This window comes from Hibiscus syriacus, unplaced genomic scaffold (genome assembly GCF_006381635.1).
Source record: "Hibiscus syriacus cultivar Baekdansim isolate YM2019G1 unplaced genomic scaffold, ASM638163v2 tig00110989_pilon, whole genome shotgun sequence".
Lineage (NCBI taxonomy): Eukaryota > Viridiplantae > Streptophyta > Magnoliopsida > Malvales > Malvaceae > Hibiscus > Hibiscus syriacus.
The window spans coordinates 1,080,583-1,105,845 of NW_024062943.1; the positions used below are offsets into that span (position 1 = coordinate 1,080,583).

Below are 25,263 nucleotides of genomic sequence, written 5' to 3' on the forward strand. Positions count from 1 at the left end.
AAATTTATTAAGTATTAATATTTTAAATTGGTCTGAAGATGGGTTGAATATAAATGAACGAACATAAACAACATATAAGAACAAACATAAACAAGCATAGACGAACGAACATAAACAAACATAGACGAATGAACATACACAAACATAAATGAATGAAAATAAACGAACATAAATGAAATAACGAGTCATTTGTTCGTGTTCGTTCATTTAACTAAACGAACATAAATTTTGTTCATGTTCTTCTGTTTAATATATAAATGGACATAAAGGAACTTTCTGTCGAATGGTTCATGAACGGTTCACTGAACGTTCGGTTTATTTACGAGCCTAATTTGATTAATCTATTTGATAAATCGAATGCTAATAATTATATAAAAAATAAATTTTACAAATTTAAAATTTTCCCACTATTATTAATCTGGTACTGATTGATTATACAGAAAAAAATGGAAATAATGAATTGAAATATGAAAATAACTAAAATGTCAAAAAAGAAAAATAAATTATTATTATATAAAAATTATGTAAATTTATAATATTTTACACATAAAATTATGACAACTCGACACAATCATCTTATTTTCTTTCCAAATCGTATTATCAAAAATTATGTAAAAATATATTATGATTTATGAACAAGGATACATCATAATCTATAAACTATTATCAAAATTAAATTATGATAATAAACTATGTAAAAATACGATGTAACATAAAAAATAAACAAATTTATAAAAATATATATAAAAACGAATAGAAAATAAAAAAATAATTATATACTCTTCGTAATCGGAAATATAAAGACAAACTAGTTTCCATCCTATAAAAAAGTGTTGGGAATCACGATCTTTCCCGCTTCGTGAACTTAAGATAGGCACTTAGAGATTAAGGATAGTGACGAGAGCACAAGAGTATAATTTTTCAATTTGGAGATTTTTCCACTATACAAAAGAATAGTAGGATTACAATAGTGTATTAACAAAATTTGACTCACACTTGGTGGCTCACTCAAGCTTGAGGATAAAGACTTCCCAAGCTATCTCTCTTTTCTCTCAAAGAGGCTCTCTAACTCTCTAGTTTCTCAAGCTTGAGTGAGCTACCAAGTGTGAGTCAAATTATGTTAATACATCATTGTAATCCTACTATTCTTTTGTATGATGAAAGAATCTCCAAATTGGAGAATTATACTCTTGTGCTCTCGTTACTATCCTTGATCTCTAAGTGTCTATCTTAACTTCACGAAGCGGGAGAGATCGTGATTCCCAACAGTGGTATCAGAGCCAGGTTCATCCGTAGCCGTAATTAGCTCGTGCAATTCAAGATGGAGGATAACGTTGCTCATGATGGAGACATGTTCAAGCTCACAGCCAATAACTACTCATATTGGAAGCCGATGATGGAGGACCACCTGTACTGCAAGGATTTGCATGAGCCCATCATCTACAAAGACAAAGTAGAAGACAAGAGTGATGCTCAATAGGAGCTACTAAATTGGAAGTCCGTTGCTATGATCCTGATAGCCTCCTCGGCGCATAAGCAAGGAGAATGGAACGAGGTGAGTCTATTCATCCCAAAGCTAATATTATTGAGAATCGGGGTAGGAATAAAACTCGTGGATGCAACAAAAGCCGAGACCAAATCAGCCCATCGAAGAAGCAAGAAGAGAATAGTACTACTGTTGTAGTATCAAAAGAATATCTGTTATATCTCGTTGATGAAGACATGAGCAAGATCATCGAGATAGGAGACATCATCCTGACTACAAGCACTGGATACAAGCTTATCTTAAAAGATGTGAGGCATGTTCCGGCCATGCGCCTCAATCTTATCTCTGCTGGAAAGCTAGATGATGTTAGTCTGATAAATTACTTTGGTAAAAGAAAGTAGAAGCTCACCAAAGGAAGCCTAATAATGGCTAGAGGAAAGAAAGAAGGGTCATTGTACGTGATACAAGCAAAGCTCTGCAAAGGAGAGGTAAATATCACCACTGAAGATGTGGAGATATGGCATAAATGACTTGGGCACATCAGTGAGAAGGGTTTTCACATGCTCGCTCGGAAACAACTCCTACCTAACGTGAAAGGTAAACCACTTGATACATGTGCTCACTGTTTAGCTGGAAAACAACACAGAGTTGCTTTCTAAAGATCTTCTCTGCCCACAAGGAGATAAAACATCCTAGACATCGTACACATCGACATGTGTTCAATGTCCAAGAGATCAATAGGTGGTGCATTATATTTTTTCACCTTCATTGATGACCATTCAAGGAAGGGGTGGATGCACCTGTTAAAATCAAAGGATCAAGTGCTTGACGTATTCAAAGAATTCCATGCCCTAGTGGGGTATGAGACCGGACAGAAGATCAAGTGTGTAAGATCTGACAATGGAGGTGAGTATAGAGGTTATTTTGAAGCATATTGCAAGAAATATGGTATTAGACTAGAGAGTACTCCACCAAAGACACCACAATTAAATGGACTAGCTGAGAGAATGAATAGAACTATTGAAGAAAGAGTTCGATGTGTGCTTTCTCATGCTAAGTTACCCAAATCATTTTGGGGAGAAGCTATAATGGCAGTGGTTGACATTATCAACCTTACACCATCAGTTCCCTTGAACGGGGACATCCTAGAAGAAGTCTGGACTGGAAAAAGGGCTTCATACAATCATCTCAAGGTATTCGGATGCAGTGCATTTGTTCATATACCCAAAGATGATAGAGTCAAGCTTGACGCAAAGACGAAGGAATGCATCTACCTTCATTCAGCTAAGGATGAATTTGGTTATCGGCTTTGGGATACAGTTATAAGAAGGTTGTTCGCAGCAGAGACGTTGTATTCTTCGAAGACCAAACAATCGAAGATATCAAAAATTCAAAGAGGCGGAGATTGAGAAACGGCAAGAACATCGAACCCACTACAGTTCTACATGAGGATAATAATACACAAGAAAATAATGATGTCGAAGATCATGAACTTATGTTAGAGTAAAGAAACCAGGAGACTCATAATGAACCAGCTCAGGAAGAGCCTCAATCTAGCTCTCCAACAACACTAGAGTCAAGATGATCCTCAAGAGATAGAAGACCATCCACTTGGTATAATATATATGAGTATGTTATGCTCACTGATGAGGGGGAGCCTCAAAGCTATAAAGAAGCAATTAGTGATAGTCATAAAGAAGAATAAAGAAGAGCTATGCAAAAAGAGATATAATCCTTGCATGATAATCATACTTATGAACTTGTGGAGCTACTAAAAGGGAGAAAAGCCTTAGAGAATAAGTGGGTGTATCAGATCAAGACCGAAGATAGCAGCTCAAAGCCTCGCTATAAAGCTCGGTTGGTTGTCAAAGGATTCAGACAAGAAAAAGGTATAGACTTTGAAGAAATATTCTCTCCCGTGGTAAAGATGTCATTCATCCAAATTGTCCTTGGCTTAGCAGCCGTGCAAGATTTGGAGATTGAACAACTTGATGTCAAGACGACGTTCCTATATGGCGATCCGAGAAGTTCTCAAAGAAAAGCAAATACATTTGGACAAGGTTCACACAGATGAGAACTGGTCAGACATGATGACCAAAGGTAATACCAAGAAATAAGTTCAAAGATTGTTGTCAAGGTGTCGGCTTTCTACTACCTCCCAATTAAGTCGAAAGGGGGAGACTTGTTGGATCTCTCCTTAATTGGAGAAGTTCTAGAAAATTCTAGAGCTTTATAGAGAAGTGTAGAATTTTTTAGAATATTCCGGAGAACTCTAGAGAAGTGTAAAACTCTCTAGAAGCATGTAGAAGAGTGTGGAATCCTCTGGAATATTCTGGAGATGTGTGGAACCTTATGGAAGAATATGGAAGGGAGTGGAAGAGTGTAGAGCTTCTTAGAGTGTGTGGAGCATTCTAGATAATTAATCTCCACCCTTGGATGTAAGTAATCTTCACCATTCATTGTGGAGGTGGAGTAGTATAAATAGGGGTGAGAGACTTCATTCCTAACCATCCAAAATCCAAGAAATCCAAGCTTGAGAAACTAGAGAGTTAGAGAGCCTCTTTGAGAGAGAAGAGATATAGCTTGAGAAGTCTTTATCCTCAAGCTTGAGTGAGCCACCAAGTGTGAGTCAAATTTTTGAACACATCCTTGTAATCCTACTATTCTTTTGTATAGTGGAAGAATCTCCAAATTGGAGAATTATACTCTTGTTCTCTCTCTTTATTACCATTAATCTCTAAGCGCCTATCTTAACTTCATGAAGCGGGAAAGACCATGATTCCCAACAAAAAGTAATAAAAAGGATAGGTAATGGGGATAACTTTTATTAGAGTGATAGAATATATATACACTAGATGGTCATAAACTATTTTATTAAATTTACCTCTCATATTTCTACAAATTGAAGTTTATTTTGGTAATTGAGAAAATTACCAAAATACTTCTAAAGTATTTAGTTGCTATTTAGTTGTGAGAACTTTTCATTGAGAGAATTTTAAAATATAAGAATAATTATTTGAGATTGATATATAAGGTTGTAGGACTTAAAAAGGGGTTAGACACTTCTTAAATTAAATAAATTATATAAAGAAAATCAATATTTATTTTTGAGATGTCAATATCGTTCTATTGACATTAAATGCTTTATATTTGATATTGGTACTCTAATATGTGAGATTTTAGTATATTAATTCGATATTGATATTGTCAAAGATTATCGATATTCTAAGGTGAATATTGATACAGTTTTCATACATGAGACTGACTTAAGCCTAATTAATTTTTGGCGTCCATATATGGTATTTTTAAACTCGTCAAAAGTTGTTCATCGAATTTACATTATTACAGACTAAATTTATTTAATAGATAAATATTTATTTTATATGACAATTCTTAACAAATAAAATTTTTGGTGACCATGTAATTTGGAGTGTTTTTTAGGTTAAATAGGAGAGATGGATATATTTGTGAGAATTTATTTAAAATTTTTGTGGTGAGCCGTATTTATAAATAAAGTTTATCTTTATCAAAGAAAAAGTTACATTAAAATTTTGATTATTTTCTTCTTTAAGTGCTTGTTGTTGGTCATTGTGCTAATGCCAACAATTAGACATACCCATTTCATTAAAATTTTGAAAGCATGTTTGCAAGTGAATGGCTGAATTAAAAGAGTATGCATAATAAACATAGAATTTCTTTTGCTATACTTTAGTTGTTTAAACTTTGCGTCTCTAATTGAAAAGGTCTAAATTATTCCAACCTCTAATTAAAAATTAAAATATTTTTTTAATAACAATGTGACTATAAAATAATATATATTTAAAATATTTATTAATCATTAACAACTCACATATGACGCATATTATACAAACATAACTGTTTCAATTTGGATCTTCTAAAAAATTAATATTACATTTTATAACTAAGACCATTCAATAAGTTCCACAAGTTAACACATTTAAATCCACATTTTTTTATATTCGAGTAGGTGTACTATTTTTCCTCCATCTAAATTTAAAGAGGTGTGTTAACGAGACACTATCGATATCTTGTTTTGTATGTATCAATTAATTTATACAAAATCTCTTTAAAATAAATCCACATCTTTTAAATTAATAAAATAATAATTTTATCAACCGAATTAAAACATAGTTTATAAAATCATAAAAAATAAATAAATTAAAAAAAGCTAAAACATTATAAAAAGAAGTTAATTTTCACCGTCCAAAAAATTATTGAGAAAATAAATAAATTAATAAAAAGGTGCTATAATATTTTTTTAAAATAAAGAAAAAAACATTATAGTCCTTGTTCTTAAAAAAATTAATTGATTTTCGTATTATTTTTTTCTTAATGCAATCTTTCAACTCATAAAATAAATTTAATGTGATCCTTTAATCAATTTTTTTTGTCGTTTGACCATTACGATATTGATGTGACAGTCCACTGTGTTGATGTGACGATTCACTATATTGATATGACAGTCAATGATGATTAATAACGTGGCGGATAACATAGTAGATGAACTAAATTGGTAACTTAAATATGACAAATAGATTGTCATGTCGGTATCATAGACTATCATGTTAATATCATGAATTGTTACGTCCGTATTATAACAATCAAACGATAAAAAATATTGATAAAAAGGTCATATTTAATTGATTTTCTGAATTGAAAAATCACATTAAAAAGAAAAATAATACAATAGTTATATTATTATTATTATTATTTTAAAAAAAGATAAGAATTTCTGATGCTTTTGGCTAAAAAAAATAATAAATGAAAGAAAATGTAAAAGAGGCGAAGGAGTGACGAAAGGGAGGCTTGTCTTGATGCTAAGAAGATACAAGAGGAGAGATAGAGAGATTGATGGTCTCATGGGTGCTCAAATAGTAAGGTTTACAGCTTTGATCGGTGGCCCCCATCGCATCCTCCCGTATCCCGAGTCACGACATTATCTTTAGCTGCTTCAACAGTGACACCAATTCCTTACCTTTTCGATCCCTCAATTTACTCTCATATCTTCCACTTTTTTTATTTTCTAAAGCTTTAAAGAAGAGAAATTTATGCTAGCTACTAGAGAAAGTGTGGAGAAAGAGAGAGATGGTATTCATATGGGATAAACATACATGTACTTGTTTATGCATATCGGATAACTTTTGATTATTTCATTGTCTGCTTATATCATTTGTTCTTGGTATTTTCTAAGTTTTTATCTCTATTTTTTTTTCTTTTCCTTTTGATTGTGGGTTTCGATTATGAGGAAAAGCTGAAATCTTTTATATCGTGTTAATTTTGGGTGATTTCTGAAATCTGGTTCTGCTGGTGTTGAAGGAAGAAGAAGAAGAAGTGAAGAAGAATAGCAGCTAGGCTCAATACCGGCATAATCTTTGAAGATGGCCACCGCCTCATCATCGTCTTCTTTCCTTGGAACAAGGGAAGATAATCAAAACCAGATGATACAAGTACAACAATCATCTACCGCCACACCCACTTTGTCAACTGCTCCAACCACTGCACCTCAGAAGAAAAATAGAAATCACCCTGGAAATTCATGCAAGTATCCTTTTTACATACCATCCGATTATGAATTCTTTTTTCCTTCTTCTCTTTCAAGGCTTTTACCACATGTATCCAATAAGTAAAGCCAATAGAGAAAGAGGGTTAATGTTCTTGTTCTTGTTTCATTCCCTTTTTTATTCAAAAAAAAATCATACCCCAATGAACCCTAATTTAAAATTTTGTTGTTTGTTATTTCTCATGAGCAGATCCAGATGCGGAAGTGATAGCACTATCTCCCAAGACTCTAATGGCAACAAACAGGTTCATATGTGAGGTGTGCAACAAAGGGTTCCAAAGGGAACAAAATTTACAGCTCCACAGAAGAGGACACAATCTGCCATGGAAGCTAAAGCAGAAGACTACAAAAGAAGTGAAGAGGAAAGTTTATCTTTGCCCAGAGCCCACATGCGTCCACCATGACCCTTCTAAGGCGCTAGGCGACCTCACCGGCATCAAAAAGCATTACTCGAGAAAACACGGCGAGAAGAAATGGAAGTGCGAGAAGTGTTCCAAGAGGTACGCCGTGCAATCCGATTGGAAAGCTCATTCGAAGACTTGTGGCACCAGAGAGTACAGATGTGACTGTGGCACTCTTTTCTCAAGGTAAATTTAATCATTCACATGTGAGCTTTCCTTTGTTTTCATCTTCTCCATCGATTTCAAAAGCTTCCATGAATGATAGGCTGCTGTTCGGGGTTTTTTCCCCCAGAAATCAATAGGTTTCCTATGGGACTTGTGGTTTTTTTATGAACCAGGAAATGATTCCCCAGCTTCATTTATTAAACACCCTTTCCTCAAAAAGGAAATTCAACTTTGAATCCATTCATTCATCAGTTTCAGGTTAAACCAAGAGTTTTTGTCCTTATTTTCTGTTAAAATATTGGAAAGTTAGTGAAAATGGTAACACGTGATCTTCAATGTAAAGGTCCCCCATCCCCATGCATTTGTTAACTGCAACTGCTAATTCCATTTCTTTTTAACTTTAAGCCCTATTAATCAAAGTTGACTTTCCCTCTATACTTTTTTTTTTACTGCAGACGTGATAGTTTTATCACTCACCGAGCCTTTTGCGATGCACTGGCTCAAGAGAGTGCAAGACACCCCACCAACTTAACCACAATGGGTAGCCATTATCTCTTTGGAAGTAATCATCAAATGAGTTTAGAGCAGAATCAAGTTCAACCATCGACTAACCTGTTGTGGTTGGGGAGTACTTCTGGACCAGCAAAGTTCGACCACCTTATCTCTCCACCGAATCCTTCTTCATTACCGAACATGCCTTCATCAATGTTCTTCATGTCTGATGCTGCAAACCAAGGGTTTCATCATCATCACGACCATGGCCATGGACCATATATGAACAAGCCATTGCATGGGCTTCTGCAACTTCCTGATCTTCAAGGGAGTGCTACTAACAACAATTCCCACAGTTCCGCAAATCTTTTCAATTTGGGATTCTTCTCCAATACCAGTGGTACAAGAAGTATAAGTACTAGTGAATTTCAATGCATGGGAGATCAGGTTGGTTCAGGACTCTCCTCTCTTTATAGCACTTCGATGCAACACGAGAACATTTCTCCCCACATGTCGGCTACTGCATTGCTTCAAAAAGCTGCGCAAATAGGTTCAACTACAAGCAACAACAACAACAACAACGCTTCGTCTTTGTTAAGGGGATTGGGGAGTTCATTATCGAGTGGAGAAAAATCCGATAGACCAGTGTTATCCCCCAGCTTCGGCAGTAATTTCGACGGCGGTGGAAGCGAAACGCTAAGATCATCACAAATGGAGGATGATAGTAATCTTCAAGGACTGATGAGCTCTCTTGCAAACGGTAACTCTTCCATTTTCGACGGCGGCGCGGGGTTCAGTGGAAGTGAGTTGCATCAGAATCTTGCCGCAGCGGGCATGGGCGGCGGGAGTGAAAAGCTGACCTTGGATTTTCTTGGTGTTGGAGGAATGATGGGAAACTTGGGTGGAGGCTTTTCACAGAGAGAACAACATGGGATCAATGTTAGCTCTTTGGATCCCGACATGAAATCATCAGCTCAAGCAAATCCTCAACAGTTTGGTCGTGCAAAACTTGTCTGAGCAGGCAAAGCTTTGTAGAACTTACTATGTAGGGAATTTAAAACTCTTTTTTTTTTTTGGTTGATGCCATGAACTAGGGTTTCATTCATAAAACTGTTTTAATGCTTACTCAGGTTAAGGTTTAATCAAGCCTTTTTGTTTTTGCATGATGATCTTCTCGTTGATTTCTTCCATTAACATAAATGGCAAGAGCCCAAACAACCTTTATTTTTCTTTCTTCCGAATAATTATTGAATTATGTAGGGTGATTATAAGATATCATATATTCTTAATATTTCTTAACTATTAATAACATACATATACCTTATAAACGCAATTGCTCAAATCAAGATATGAAGATCTCATAAAATAACAATACCTTTTGTAACCACTAAACCACTCAAAGCGTTCTACTGTGTATAATTGTTAACTACACCAAAACATAAGGTGCTTTCATATTCATTTATATGTGCATCAATAGCTTCGTTAATGTTTGAAATATTATTATCAAAACACAATTATTTATTGGAAAGTAATGGGATAAAGAATATTAATATGTCGACTACATTCCAACACATTAGACAAATGAATGATTTATTTATTTAATTTCTTAGTTCTTCAATAATTTACCATTTATTTTATTCCTTTGATTTTATATTAAATATTACTCATATCTGAGCAAGAAAGAGAAGATATATTCTCTTTAACTTGTTTATAATTTCGATCTAGAGATCATTTGTTCGGCCACCTAATACCTAATCCCAATACTAATATTTGGAATTAATTAATAAAGACCAAAAAATACTTTAATAGTGAACATTTTCTCCTTTATTTATTTTTTAATTTTGTTTTCAATAATAAAATGTTTATTTTTATTAAATAACGTGTATATAACATTTTTCTTAAAATTATATTCCTATTATTTGAAATTAATTGACTGGTTATAGTAATATTAGATAACGTGCACGCAGGCTTTTCATGGTTATATTAAGTTTTATTTTTTTAGAAAATAATAAAATTTATATGAGAGTGTTAAGAGCAGGACTAGTGAAACTGCCAGATGCCTGGCCATGGAATTAAAGAAGAAAAAACAGAAGAAAGAAAAATAAAAACAAATGGACAATAAAGGAGACAAAACCTAATGTTCTACAACTCATGACTGCCCTTAGGGATGGCAACTCAACCCGAACCCGACGGGTTCCGACTCGATTCGATTCGATCGGGTCGGATTTTTTTTTAAAAAAAATGCGAATTTGGGTCGGGTCGGATTTAGGGTGAAAAAAATTCGACTCGATCCGACCCAAAAAATATATATAATTTTACCTATATATTTAGGGATAATTACAATATTATCCCTCTATATATAATTTTTTTCAATTAAGTCACTATTTTTATTGAATAAAAATATTTTTTAAATTATTTCGGGTCGGGTTTCTAAGTCATATATTCGGGTCGAGTCGAGTCGGATAAAACCTTAATTTCTTCGGGTCGGGTCGGGTCACGGTGGAGGACCCTTTCTTCTCGGGTCGGGTCGGGTGACCCAAAAACCCAACCGGACCCATTGCCATCCCTAACTGCCCCCATGCAAGACAGTTTCTGATAATTCAGAAAGAAAGCAAAAAATTACAAACTCCGAAAAACAGTAAATCAAAGAACGCGCACTTATCAATGAGTAAATATGGTTACTATATTTTACGTGCCTTTTCAATGAAAAGCCCAACTTCTTCCAAACAATCGGTTTTATTTCTGTCTGAATCAGAATTCAGAACCCAAGGAGCTTACTTGTTGTTGCTGCGGCTGTTGGTGAGTGAATCCCCTTATCCCGCTCTATTTGCGGCTTTTCCATATAATTCTCATCAAGGATTTAAATTTTGCATTGTTGAGCTGAGTGCAGCCTTTTCTTGTTCCAAATTCACTCCTCCAGCTTGCCATGGAGTGCATGTAAATTTCTTTTTCGGGTTTACTTCCATTGAATTAGGAATTTAAACTGGGGTTGTTGTTGTGTTTTCAGTTGTATTATGATTGCGTACATAATGACTGTTACTGCCATCATTGTGGAGTCGTACATTGAGAGTTTCGAACGATACCAGTACTACTCTATGACGACCGTTATTCTAATAACGAACCACTGTTTAAATCCATGTATGGAATAGCTGCCGTAGTTGATGTAATTTTTGTTGATGTTAGTGGTGATTTTAGATGGATTTTTGTGGGGATTTGGAGTAGCATGTTATTGTTTTGAATGGATGAGCAAAAGAGACAAGGGACATTATTGCTGCTGCTTTTATGTGTTTGTTGTACTGTTTTGCAAATATCAGGTGCCTGCATTATTCTTTGGAGCGATTTGTTGTTCCCCAACAAATCTTCTTTCATTTTAAATCGCTTTCGGTAATATCATTTTAAAAGTTCAAATTTGAACTCTTTTCCGACTATATTTTTTCTCATAACTTACCAATTGGTGACACAAAAGAAGAGTGCATGCCGAATTTGTAGTCATAATCAAACCACGTAACAATGATTATTTGTGTATTTCCTTCAAGGTATTCCATTAAAAATGTAGAGTATATGGAATTTTAAAACACCAACGACGTAATTAGGGTTTAGCAAAACATAAAAGGGTAAATTGTGTATATTTTTTAATTAAACTATCGGTTTTGACCGTTTTAGTATCTAAATTTTTTATTTTTTAAAATTATTCTTAAACTTTAGTTTTTGTTTCATTTTAGTACTCCACTGTTAAAAACTTTAATTTTTTTGCTTTATTTTATTATCCCGTTCAAAATTTAACGTTAAGTTTTGAAATTTTGAAAGTTTATTTATTAAAACGGGTCAAAACTGATAGTTTATGTACTAAATGCATTAAGTTTTTAAAGGCATATACTAAAATGAAATGAAAATGTTAGGGATGATTTTGAAAAAAACTAAAAGTTTAAATACTAAAACTGATAGTTCAGATATTAAATATGTAGTTTACCCAATATAAAATTGATTTTGAGAGTTATAAAAAATGTAGGCCTCATATCGGTTTGGGCCAGTGCCATCAAAGGTGTTTGTAGACCAACTGAGCTTAACAAACTGTTTTTTTTTTTACAATAAGGCGAATATTTTAATTATTTAGCTCATAGAGCACGTTGAAGTTTATTTGGGATCAACAATATTTTTTATAGTGTTCAAGAAATTTGACACGTCAAGGTGAAGAGTTTAAATAAAATATATTTTTATTAATTTTTATTATATTCAGATAAAAATTTTGAATAAAAAATATTTTTTTATTAAAACTCGTCATCTCAGTATGATAAGTTTTAAATCACTGTAAAAAATATCGTAAATCATTAAATAAATTACTAAAAACGTCCAAACTAACTTTTATTATACGACCTAATCATCTGACTAGCATCAGTTTAACATTTTCTCTGCTCATACATAACATCCCAAATTTCTAACACCTAAAAATTTATTCGAACACGAACCAAAAGATTTCGATGATAAAAAAATTATTGTTGTTCTTTGAGATTTTGGATTCAAGTACCATGAATGTTAAGGGTGTGAGCGTTCAATGTCAAATGGTTGAGAATTATATTTAAATAAATAATACCTTGTACTTACTCCAGATTAATAAGATTACTGAAAATCGAAAAATATCTATAATTTAAAATTTTCTTGTTTTAATAGTTTAATTAAATTTTCATTAAATGAATAATTTTGATAATAATAAATGATAATATCAATAAATGACTAAAACGAATTGAATAAGAATTACAAGTTTTTTTTATGCGAAGTGATTAGAATAAGAACAAGTTTAATCAACAATCGGTTGGTTTAGCTGGATGAGTCAATAGATCCCTCAAAGCAAGATTAGGAGTTAAAATTTTGATATTTGCGAATGTAACAAACTGGGTTGGAAGGATTTACCCAAATGTACATTTGTAAAATCCGATCCGGAATAGACAATCAATAGATTGGATACTGACGGTTAAACAAAATAAAAAATAAGAAGTTTAATGACTAAACTATAAAAAAAGAGTAAAGGTGAATGGATTACATGTCAATTACTCCAAAATGCTTTGAAAGGATAATTATGGGAAAAGAAGGGTAGGTGTCGAGGCTTTAAGATATAGAGAATGGCGAATTAATGAATAATGTATACTAATTACATTGTAGAAAATGGTAATAATCTGAAAGAAAACTCTCTTGTTAAAACTGAATTGAAAAGGAAAAGGAAAAGGAAAGGGAAAGAAAGAATGCTTTGTCTTCTCCCAACACAAAAGAAACTATGGATGGAAATTTAAGGGGAGAGACTCATTTATATAGACCCAAAATAAAAATAAAATAAAAACTACTTTAAAAAATAAATTTACATTTATTAGTTTATCATCCTACATTTTTTCATTATCCCATTTAATCTAACAGTAAAATTCAAAATAAACCGTTACTCTCTTTCAATTATTTTATCATATCTAACAGTAAAACAAAATCAACACAGTCCCATAATTAATAAAATCAAGTAGGCGAGAAATCAGGTTTTCATTGGTTGATTTATATACACTCAAAATAAATAAATAAATAACTAATTTTCTATTATTTTAAATCAAGTAGGTGAGAAATTAGATTTTCGAAAGAGTCATCCTGTATTGGCAAAGAGCAGGAGATGGAGAGATGGGGCAAAATTGGCACAATAGGCCATGCGGGTAAAACAATTAGCTAATTAGGTAATTGTCCAAATTATTTTGGATGAGAAATGTTACACTGCAGGATAAACTCACAAGTTTGCCCAAATAATATTTTTTTTTATTTAAATTTGTCACGTCTCATTGATGACTTTTAATAAAATATATTTTTTTATTAGAATTTGTCATATCAACGACAAATTCTAAGTCACTGCAACAAATATCATAGTTTCAAAATAAAATATATGGTACCATATTAGGCAAAATAATTAGTCCGCCTACGATATTGGGCCGAGAAATGGGGCTTTAAAATTACAGAGCGAGGAATAAGTTTAATTTCCGATATCCGAAAAAAGACTACATGACATTTTATTGGACTCCAAAAAGGAAACGCAAACGACTGGGAAGTAATAAGGTCACTATCATCAAACCAGTGTGTGTAAAGGAAAAAGAAAGCTTACCCTCTCAACGTATTTTGACAATAAATGATTTAAAGACATGTACAATTCCAATCAATTGTCGTCCTCTTACTCTTCTTCTTGGTCAACAACAATCACCTCTGACAGCGGTGAATCAAAATGGCGTAAAGATCGTATCTTACGGATAGCATCTGGAAAGAACTGTGGAAACGGATCCCTAAAGCACATGATATCAACATCCTGGAGATTAACCAATGATGAAAAAGGCATTAAAAGTGCAGATAAGCAATTTTCATAAGGTTCATTATATTGAATAACATCCAGAAAAATAACCAAGAAAAGCTAAGAACATCGAAGACAAGACTGCATCTAAGGGGATATGATTGTAGCCACCAAACAATCCCTGCTATCCGTCTTCCTCCTTTGTGTATCAACATGTTAGACAAGATCGTATCTTAAGCTAGTCTATTTCAACGAAAGTAAATAGTGATGCACTTCAAAACAGACTGGGCACAGCACACAATAGAATGCAACTTTGCAAGAAAAGAGAGTATTTACACTCTTGTCAGTGCAAAAATATGGTTAATACTCACCGCATATCCATACCGGTAAGTACTGGGTCAAGAAGACACAGGCCATAGTCCTCCTTTGACATTCTAACCACTAATCTACAAAATTAACAGGGTCCTAAGATTTACAATTTGTTTTATATAGAGAGTAAAATGTGTTCTAAAAATTGTAACAGAAGACTGGTCTTTCAGCAGAAAGAGTATTATCAGACAAAAGGTCTCTCCATTTTGTAGCTCGTGTAGACACTCATTTTCTTAAAAGATAGAACTAGCAAGAGTTTCTCTCCTAGGAGGACTCTTCCACCACCATATCTTTTAAAGCAACAACCACACCAACAAACGTGTAACAACCGAGCAAGGAGTCTAGTTGCATTAGGATTCTATTGTTAATAGGATTCTAAAAATAGTTAGTTTTTTCACTATAAATACATGTAATCATCCTCATTTGTAACACACGATTTACATACAAAATACAGAGGAAAGCACGGAAAATACAAAGACAAAGCTATTGTAAACGATTCGAAAAAGAAATAAAAGGTAGCATCTTTTTTACTTTTGATTCGGTCTCTTACATTTACGTTTTAATTATTATTATTTTATTTATTTAACTTTATTTATACGCATATTTCCCTTGTTACTCATTTTATTTAATTGTTTTGTTATTTTTTTTTTTTTTCATGTAATATTTTTTTTACATTTTATGTATTTTCTGTTTTACTTTAGTATATATTTTTAATTTTTTAAGATTATATATATATAATTTTTTTATTATCAGTTTTATTAATTTATATATATATATATTTACTATTTTTTAATTTATTTATTTTATATATATATATATTATTTTTACTTTTTTATTATTATTTTATTTATTTGTTTTATTTATATATTTTTTTCTTCTTTTTCTTCTTTTTCTTTATTTTTTTTATATTTATTTTACTTACTATTTTATCTTTTCTTTCTTTATCTTATCTTTTATTTAATTTGTTTTTTCTTCATTTTAATTTTATTTTTTATCTAACATGGTTTTTTGACCTTCTTAAGGCCACACCTTTAAAATTATCTAAGGTAAGTAATTGTGATCGTATTTTTACCTTTTAATTTTAAATTACAATTTTCTTAATTTAAGACAACCGACAAATTAATTGGTACCGAAAGGGCGGTTCAAGGGTGTTAATCATTCCTTGAATGTAACCGACTCCCGAACCCGTCACATTTATGGTAAAAACGCAAATCAGGTAAGATGGTGTCTGACCCACCTAAATTCGTTTTAAAGTGGTCGGTGGCGACTCCCAACCCAATTATTTCAAGTCGAAGCCCAATTTGGGGCCCAACCGAAAGACGGTTACGACAGCTTGGCGACTCTGCTGGGGACAGGTAAGTGAGTCAGGCTAAGGTAATTTCCAGTTGTCTTTTTAACGAAAAGGGTAAGTTTAAATTGTAAGGTAACATTTCGATCCTTATTGCTTACTTTTGATAATATTTTCGAGTAAATAGTTGTACTGACGTTTTTAATGATTTCAGATTTTTCAAAAGTGTTCATCTCAGGCTCTATACCCGAGCTCCGAACCCTTTTAAGTGGGGGTGAAAGCAACGCCTTCGTGGGAATTTATTCTCCGTATGGGCCTAGCAAGTAACCTTCGAGATTCATATACCTTATGTCTTCGTGTGAATTTATTCTCCGTAAGGACATAAGGGAATGTATCCTCTTGAGTTTAACTTAGTCCACACAAGCTTGTGATGGGTTTAGGACTAAGGGTCTGGCAAACCCAAGGGGGCACCGGGAAGGAGAACTTGGGTACCGTTTTTTAGAACCTAAACCGGGAGATTACAGGGAATTAGAGCCCACCCCAAAACCTCATTCCAAACCCTATGCTGCTTTGTTTCATGCTTTACTTTCTGTTCAAAGCATGCGAACTAGACAAATATGCGGTTAGGATTTGTGTGGAGTTAGCATGCGGGATAAAGATCATGTCCGGGTATGTGGGGTAGGATTTTTTGTTTTTATTATTGTTTTGATTTACCTCACTAACTCTATTTTACTTTTGTTCACTTTTATTTTGTTTTCATCATTTGCATCATTTAAAAGAGGTGTTGATCCACCAAAAATGTGTTTGTTAAAACATGAATGATCTGCATTAATGGACAAAGGGGTTGTAATACAAGAGGTGAAAAACGCAGGGGTCCGGCTATGGTCAGAAAAGACTCAGAAAGAAAATGAGGATAATCTGGAAGACAACTATGTGTCACATTCGATCAAGAAGACATGGTGCCCATAATCAAATAGATCAAAAGTCAACTTTTCAAAAATGGGTTGACAAAGGTGGCAGGGGCAAGACGAGAAAAAGGTTACTAACCTCGAGAGTCCCTTCAAAGACAACAAGAACAAGATGACAAAACAATAGCTGAATTGGAAGTCATTGTCGACAAATTCAATGAACTTCAGATAATCCCTTTGATGGAGGATTTCAATGATGTTTCCGTTATAGAACAAGTTCAGCAAAGGATAAAAGACAGAGATGCAGTCATTCGATACTTCTAGGAACAAGTACAAAAAACAACTCGTCACTTGCACGATTTAGCCAGAGAAGCCAGAGCGGTTCGGCAGGGTATTCGACCGGTGATAGACGAAGGCAGAAGACTAGTCAACTTGTTTTAGGGTCTAGAGGATTTAGTCTGGATGTACCTTTAAATATGTTTATTGTCTCTTAAAAGATAAAACACTTTTGTCCCAATAAAGATTATTTATAATAACAGACATGTTTTTGGATCAATGCCTCAAACATTTCATGCATTTTGCATCTACATTTCATTTTTTAAGCATTTTCATAAACATGAAATTTCTTCATGGAGAATTCGATGAAGTGGTTTTAACCACATGGAAGCAAGATTGTAACATCAAAAGAAAAAAACTGAAATCACAATGAATGAGCCCGATCAGCTGGTTATACGACTAAGCCTGCCAGGATGATCTGAGAAAAGAGTCCGCATATCCTAAGGGCTACGATGTTGAAGCTGTTTGCAGTTGCCACATAGGATGCTCCATATATTCCTCTGAGAACTATAAGGCGCTGAAGCGCGAGATCCAAAACCTGATGGATTCAGGGGCATGGACAGCCGAAGAAGGGGACATTGCATATATCATTTGCACTTAAATGATTATTTTGTTTGAACACGTCTTTGATCTTTCATGTTTGCTTAATCTTTTAAACGATTGAATTTATGCTACTTTCTAAGGTGGAGAAATTGAACAAATTTTAATCTTTAGTTCTTCGAATATAAAATGAATTAAGGATTATTTTAATTCTTCAAGAATTATAGATTTTTGACATATGGCAAGATTAGACCTTTCTTATCCTGTCTTAAACCCCAAAATAAAATACCTTGATTCTTTACCCAAAATAATTCATGGTCATTACCAAAAAGACCAAATTTTGACATTACCTCCCTTTGAAACTTTTGAACATTACCTTTATCTTTTGATACACACATACCTTTCTTTGAGTCAAATAAAGTCACACCATTGTCTTTTTAGACTCAAAATTGACATTTTTATGCCATTAAAACTCAAGGCATTGAGTTGTTCATTTGAACATGAGCCTTCTTTTAAGACACAACTTGGGGCATCTCGCAATAAGCATGAAAATTGAGACATGTTGGGGGCAAGAAGCAGAAAGAAGAATTCACTCGGAATAATTCTACCATGCATTAATTGCATTGTTTTCATGTGAATAAAAATAATCCTGAAAATCTATCCCCTTGGGGATACCTCTTCTGTGAGGACTTCCATGTATGAAATGATGAACGACTTTCTTTCTACATCCCTTTACAACAGAAGAAAATATATATCCCTTGTGTCCCCTTTTGAGCCTATAGTATTTTTCTTCTGATTCAACCCTAACCAAGGATCACCCTCCACACTGGGGGGCAAGGTGGAGAAAATCTGCTCGCATGAGTGAAGACATTAATTCAGATGAGGTACCAAAAGGTGAACCAAATGCCAAGTACAAAGATTCAATCAGAAAAAAAAAGAAAAAAAAGAAAAAAGCAAAGAGAAAATAAAAAATAAAAAAAGGAAAATTGAAGAAAAAAGAAGACAAGATGCATATGCAAAGATTTTCTCGATTCAAACGACGCATCGAGATTTAAACTATGAGATTGATCAAGCACAATCATTTCCGAATCATTGAACCACTTCACTCGAAGATCATAGAGCATCAAATGATATTGATAAAGAACAATCATTTCTGAATTACTGCATCGCTCTACTCGTAGATCACGGAGCATCAAGAGAGAGACACATACGAGCAGATTCAAATTGAGCAAGATATGATCGAAGACATCAGAATGAATTGATCCTTGGTTCAATCACCCTTAAACACTTATTTGGGCCTTTTATCCCTTTCTTTTATAACCATGAATCATGACCTACGTTACATGCCTTAAAAGTCCCTTCTAATCATACATGGATTTCTGAACAGAAGAGACTATCTTCAGATTTCATACCGCCCATCAGGATTAATCTTTATTTGCAAAAAATAGTGTAATTAATATATGATAGAGAAAAATAACAAAGGGGGTTCAAGACGTAAATTACTGAATGACGTCTTGAAATCAAAGGAGGATTCGAGTTGAAACCTGAAAAGGCAACTCGAATACAAAAATAGGGCAGATGAGGAGATAGCACAAATTCCTTGATAAGGCATCGCACAATCCGAGCGTGACTATGAAAGTTGGGAATCGGAGAATACTTCCAATAGAGGAGCATGCAAGATACCCCATCAAACATTTGAGTATCAAATAAACCAAAATGCCAAACCTTTGACCAAACACAATAACCTGAGACATTTTTATCCTTTCCTTACTTAACCATTTCCCAAAAATAGATTTGATATTGGCACGTCCCAAACGGCTATAATTTATTGAAGGATTAACAATGTAATTAATTCTTTGATATCCAATGAACTCTAGTTTTATGATTTGTCTCAATTATAAAACAGTGAAAGGGGCAATATTTTCAAAAAATTTGATTAAACATTTTTCGAAACTCTTTTTTTTGATATTTTCAGAACTTTGAAAAGAAAAAAGAAAGAAAAACATTTTTTTTCAAAACAAGACAATCTCTCTAGAGTGGATCTTGGTAAATGACATGTGGCTCTCAAACACAAAACTCATGCTTAGAATCAATGCTGAAGCAAGAAATCAGGAACAATAAGGGCATCTTTGAAGATTCAACATCAAATGTTGGGGCATTTTTTTAGATTTAACATCAAATGTTGGGGCATTTTTTGAGATTCAACATCGAATATTGGGGCATCTTTGGGAATTCAACATCCTGATGCAAATTATCAAACCTTTTGAAGGTATTTTCTCCATATGCAGGAACAAGCACACAAAGCACGAGACTCCATCCAAGGGATAAAACTGAACTAATTCATGTTATATGCATCTTAGACATACTTAAGAGCATCACATTTATCATTTTTTGTATACATAAGTTTTTGCAGCTTTTAGAGTCAAATTTCAACTTCAAGATGAAGGATGCTCGATTCAAAAGCACATGGTGGTTGCTCTACCTCACAGCAAAGGGGCGACTGTCTGACAACAAAATAACTTTCCAGTTTCAGTCAGAGTTAATTTCAACTTCACGGCAAAGGATATTGAACTCAAAGCGATACAATTCGCTCGAGAGTATATTTAAACTTCACGACGAAAGATATCTAGCTCGAAGCCAAACTTCACAATATAGGGGTCATCCACGGTTTCGACTTCACGGCGAAGGGAATCGTGTCAACCCGCAACATACAATACTTGGATTTCAACTTCATAACGAAGGATATCCAAGTCAAGGCTCAACTTCACGACGAAAGGGCCACCTGCGATTTCAACTCCACGACGGAGGATATCGTGCCACTCGAGACAACACAAGTTCAACTCCACAACGAAGGGACGACTGGTTGTTAACAAACAATTTCCCAATTTCAGAGCCAATTTCAACTTCACATCGAAGGATATTGGACTCGAGACAACACAAGTTCAACTTCACAACGAAGGGACAATTGGTTGTCAAGAAACAATTTCCCAATTTCGGAGCCAATTTCAACTTCACAGCGAATGATATTGGACTCGAGACAGCACAAGCTCAACTTCACAGCGAAGGGGCGGCTGACTGTCAACAAATAATTTCTTAGTTCCAGAGCCAATTTTAACTTCACGGTGGAGGATATTGGACTCGGAACAATACAACTTACTTGGATTTCAACTTCACGATGAAGGATATCCAATTCCAAGGCTCAACTTCACAATGAAGGGGTCATCCACGGTTTCAACTTCACGACAAAGGGAATCGTTCTCACCATTGTCTCTCTTGAGACAATTTCCAAGTTTCCCTTGAAATAAAATATTTGAATCTTTTTTTCATTGAAACTAATTTCGTCTCCCCCGAGACATTTTCGTTTGGAACTAAATTTTGTCTCCCTTGAGACAGTTTTTCTTGAAACATAAACATTGAAAACATTTCCCTTGAAATGAATTTTATCTCGATTGAGATAGTTTCCCTTGAAACCAAATTTTGTCTCCCTTGAAACATAAACATTGAAAACATTTCCCTTGAAATAAATTTTATCTCGCTTGGGGTAGTTTCCCTTGAAACAAAATTTTGTCTCCCTTGAGACAGTTTCTCTTGAAACATAAACATTGAAAACATTTCATTTGAAATTAATTTTGTCTCTCTTGAGATAGTTTCACTTTAAATAAAATTTTGTCTCCCTTTAGATAGTTTCTCTTGAAACATAAACCTTGAAAACATTCCCCTTGAAACACAAAATATTTAAATCAATTCCCCTTAAAATGAGTTTTGAGACAATTTCCCTTGAAACAAAATCTTGTCTCTCTTGAGACAGTTTCCCTTGAAACAAATTTTGTCTCTCTTGAGACAGTTTCCCTTGAAACAAAATCTTTGAATATATTTTCCTTGAAACAAATTTCGTCTCCCTTGAGACAGTTTCTTTTGAAACAAATTTTGTCCCTCTTGAGACAGTTTCTCTTGAAATACAAAAAAACCCTCGAAATTGTTTCTCTTGAAACACACACACAAAAAACCTTTGAAAATGTTTCTCTTGAAACACCAAACGCTCGAGTTCGATTACACTCAGCTTCGAGGGCACATCATTTACAACATAACTCAAGGCTAGAAGGGTTATCTGTCACCAAAAGACCTTCGAGTTCGACTATGCTCAGCTCTAAGGCACATCATTTACAGTATAACTCAAGGCAAGAAGGGCTATCTGTCAATAAAATTGTTGAGTTCGATTCTATTAAGCTCGATGACACCTCAATCACACTATTGTCCGGCTACAATCGAGGTTTTTCAAGCCGAGAAGAAGGTCTGGGTTAGTCGTGCCTTAGTAGCAAGAAGCCTTTTTTCCATCAGAATGTCTTAAGTCGAGAAAAGCTATCTGTCAGCGAAGACTTTTCGAGTTCGATTTCATTTAGCTCGAGGGCATATCAACCACATTATGGAGTCAAGAGATTACTTTCCAGTCGAATTTTTAGCCAATGTCTTTAAACCGAGAAGAAGACCATAGTGGACTACAACAAGAAGCCACATTCTGATTCAAATCATTTCAAGATAGACTCGACTTCGCGACGGAGGAGCCATCCGCAATTCAATTCGACAAGGAGTTATTCTTCAACTCCACTGAACGAAAATTTATCTTTTTATCTTTGTCCTATTTTTCGTTCCACGAAAAAGGACAAAGAGGGGCAGCTGTAGACACCTATTTTCTTAAAAGATAGAACTAGCAAGAGTTTCTCTCCTAGGAGGACTCTTCCACCACCATATCTTTTAAAGCAACAACCACACCAACAAACGTGCAACAATCGAGCAAGGAGTCTAGTTGCATTAGGATTCTATTGTTAATAGGATTCTAAAAATAGTTAGTTTTTTTTCACTATAAATACATGTAATCCTCTCCATTTGTAACACACGATTTACATACAAAATACAGAGGAAAGCACGAAAAATATAAAGGCAAAACTATTGTAAACGATTCGAAAAGGAAATAAAAGGTAACATCTTTTTTACTTTTGATTCGTTCTCTTACATTTACATTTTAATTATTATTATTTTATTTATTTAACTTTATTTATACGCACATTTCCCTTGTTACTCATTTTATTTAATTGTTTTGTTATTTTCTTTTATTTTTTTTACATTTTATGCATTTTCTTTTTTACTTTAGTATATATTTTTAATTTTTTTAAATTATATACATATTATTTTTTATTATCAGTTTTATTAATTTATATATATATATATATATTTTAATTTTTTATTATATATATATATATATTATTTTTACTTTTTTATTATTATTATTATTTATTTGTTTTATTTATATATGTTTTTCTTTATTTTTTTATATTTATTTTACTTACTATTTTATCTTTGTTTTCTTTATCTTATCTTTTATTTAATTTGTATTTTCTTCATTTTAATTAATTAATTTATTTATTTCTTACATTTTTATCTAACATGATTTTTTGACATTCTTAAGGTCACACCTTTAAAACTATCTATGGTAAGTATTTGTGATCGTATTTTTACCTTTTTAATTTTAAATTACAATTTTCTTAATTTAAGACAATCGGCAAATTAATTGGTACCGAAAGGGCGGTTTAAGGGTGCTAATCTTTCCTTGACCGTAACCGACTCCCGAACCCGACACATTTCTGGTAAAAACGCAGATCAGGTAAGATGGTGTCCGACCCACCTAAATTCGTTTTAAAGTGGTCGGTGGCGACTCCCAATCCAATTATTTCAAGTCGAAGCCCAATTCGGGGCCCAACCGAAAGACGATTACGACAGCTCGAAAGGAAACTATAGGAAGTTCTGATATATTATTTATGGCTCTAGGAGCTTCCAAATCTATTATTTTGATTTCCTGCGGTGAATAAGGCTGCAACATTGCCCACAAGCTCATATGATGTGCATCCCTTAGCAAAACAGGTTTTCTTCTGACTATTTGAACAGCAAAAGCTTCTAATACTGCTTAAGCCACTCAACGAATTCTAAAAGCAGTTTGTTTTCAAAAACTGAATCTAGCTTCTTGCATTCATTGACTATGTTTTAGAAAAGATAATATGCATCACCATAACAATGAATCTTTTGGTAAGATATCAAGCTACACAAGTAGGAAAGATCATCAATTCTAAAACAAAAACAATCATGTCAACCACAAACTGATGACATTAAATTTCCAAAATAGAGAAAAGAAAATACCGTGAAAACAAAACTATAACCCAAGTCAAGAACAGAACGCAGGAAATCAATCCTTCTCCACATCATCTTCAAGTAGTTAGGGGTCATAAAGTATGCTTCCTGTTGAAAATCAACATCCTCAGTGACAAGAGAAAAACAATGCTTATGTACAACTTGACAACAATTATATGCCTTTTCATCCAAGACAATAATCTCCAAATGGTTCAAAAGCCAATGCGTGCCCTCTCCAAGCATAAAACTCTTGAGGAAAAGGTCAACAACCGAATTGGTACTTGCCCAGGCATCATTCAACGTTGTTAAAATAACAGTCTTATTCCCCGTAGAAGCATTCCTCAAAGTTTCTTCAAGACGTTTCATTGGGTCCTGCTTGGTAAACAACTTTATATGTGAAAAATATTCAGGGATATTCCTGGGATTGCTTTTTCAGCTAAACACCGTAGTTACATCTCATCATCCATTAAGGGTATCTTTAACCTTAACTTTAGCACATATGAAATTTGTTAAATCAATAAAAGCTTAGTTTTTGAAGCCGTTTGAGTATTCACTACAGAGCACCAAACACAAATATACGAATTAAGTATCAATATCTAAAAATCGATTATCTAAAATGAATTACATAAAAGAAGAATCTACATGCCACCAAGCCCACATAAACTTCTAAGAACTTTCATTTCCAGAAAATTATAACAGAATCCTTAGTCTATACTAAGCACTAGTTCTACCAATCAAACTAGGAATACTTTAAAATGAATAAGCCAACTGGGTTCTTAATTTTAAACCAATGTGCTGAATAGTTTAATACTCCCAAGTAACCGTTTTTCCAAAAGGAAATTATGCATGCAATAAAAATAGAAAGAAAAAGGAGAAGAGAACAAACCGGAGAAGGAACGTAATTGAGATAGGAAGGGAAAATGCGAACGAAAGTGGAAGCGGAGGGGAAACGTAGGAAGCGGACGGAATCAGTAACAGTGTAAAGCATCAAAACGGAAAGAGTGAGGAGCGTGAAAAGGAAAGCAGCTCGGAGGATGAGCATCGAAGCTTTGGGGAGAGGCATACCGGCGGCGGCAGAAGAGGAGTCACGGGTAGGAAGAAGACGGGGAGAGCGAGCTGAAACCGCCGTAGCCGTCGTCTGTGAAACCTTGGTAATGCTCGCGGGGACGCCATCAACAGAAAACGACCCTGATTTCATACTTTTCTATTTTAG

General features: G+C 33.9%; 2 protein-coding genes across 2 annotated transcripts; one reads left to right on the forward strand and one right to left on the reverse strand.

Moving 5' to 3' along the window:
• Window positions 1–6,747: 6,747 nt before the first annotated feature.
• On the forward strand, window positions 6,748–9,180 carry LOC120149147 (protein indeterminate-domain 5, chloroplastic-like). Its single transcript, XM_039162038.1, has 3 exons — window positions 6,748–7,045; window positions 7,258–7,654; window positions 8,089–9,180. Exons 1-3 carry the CDS (start codon window positions 6,886–6,888, stop codon window positions 9,140–9,142), a joined length of 1,611 nt encoding a protein of 536 aa, XP_039017969.1. The 5' UTR covers window positions 6,748–6,885; the 3' UTR covers window positions 9,143–9,180.
• Window positions 9,181–14,315: 5,135 nt separating this feature from the next.
• Window positions 14,316–25,248, reverse strand: LOC120149171 (uncharacterized protein At1g28695-like). Its single transcript, XM_039162055.1, has 3 exons — window positions 24,937–25,248; window positions 24,060–24,422; window positions 14,316–14,447 (listed from the first exon to the last, which is right to left on the reverse strand). Exons 1-3 carry the CDS (start codon window positions 25,246–25,248, stop codon window positions 14,316–14,318), a joined length of 807 nt encoding a protein of 268 aa, XP_039017986.1.
• Window positions 25,249–25,263: the final 15 nt, after the last annotated feature.

Coding starts and splice junctions, on each gene's coding strand:
- LOC120149147 (XM_039162038.1), top strand. CDS start 6,886: ATGGCCACCGCCTCATCATCGTCTTCTTTCCTTGGAACAAGGGAAGAT. Junction 7,046..7,257: donor AAATCACCCTGGAAATTCAT/GCAAGTATCCTT, acceptor TCTCATGAGCAG/ATCCAGATGCGGAAGTGATA. Junction 7,655..8,088: donor TGTGGCACTCTTTTCTCAAG/GTAAATTTAATC, acceptor TTTTTACTGCAG/ACGTGATAGTTTTATCACTC.
- LOC120149171 (XM_039162055.1), bottom strand. CDS start 25,248: ATGAAATCAGGGTCGTTTTCTGTTGATGGCGTCCCCGCGAGCATTACC. Junction 24,423..24,936: donor TCAATTACGTTCCTTCTCCG/GTTTGTTCTCTT, acceptor TTTACCAAGCAG/GACCCAATGAAACGTCTTGA. Junction 14,448..24,059: donor GTTATAGTTTTGTTTTCACG/GTATTTTCTTTT, acceptor GTTAATCTCCAG/GATGTTGATATCATGTGCTT.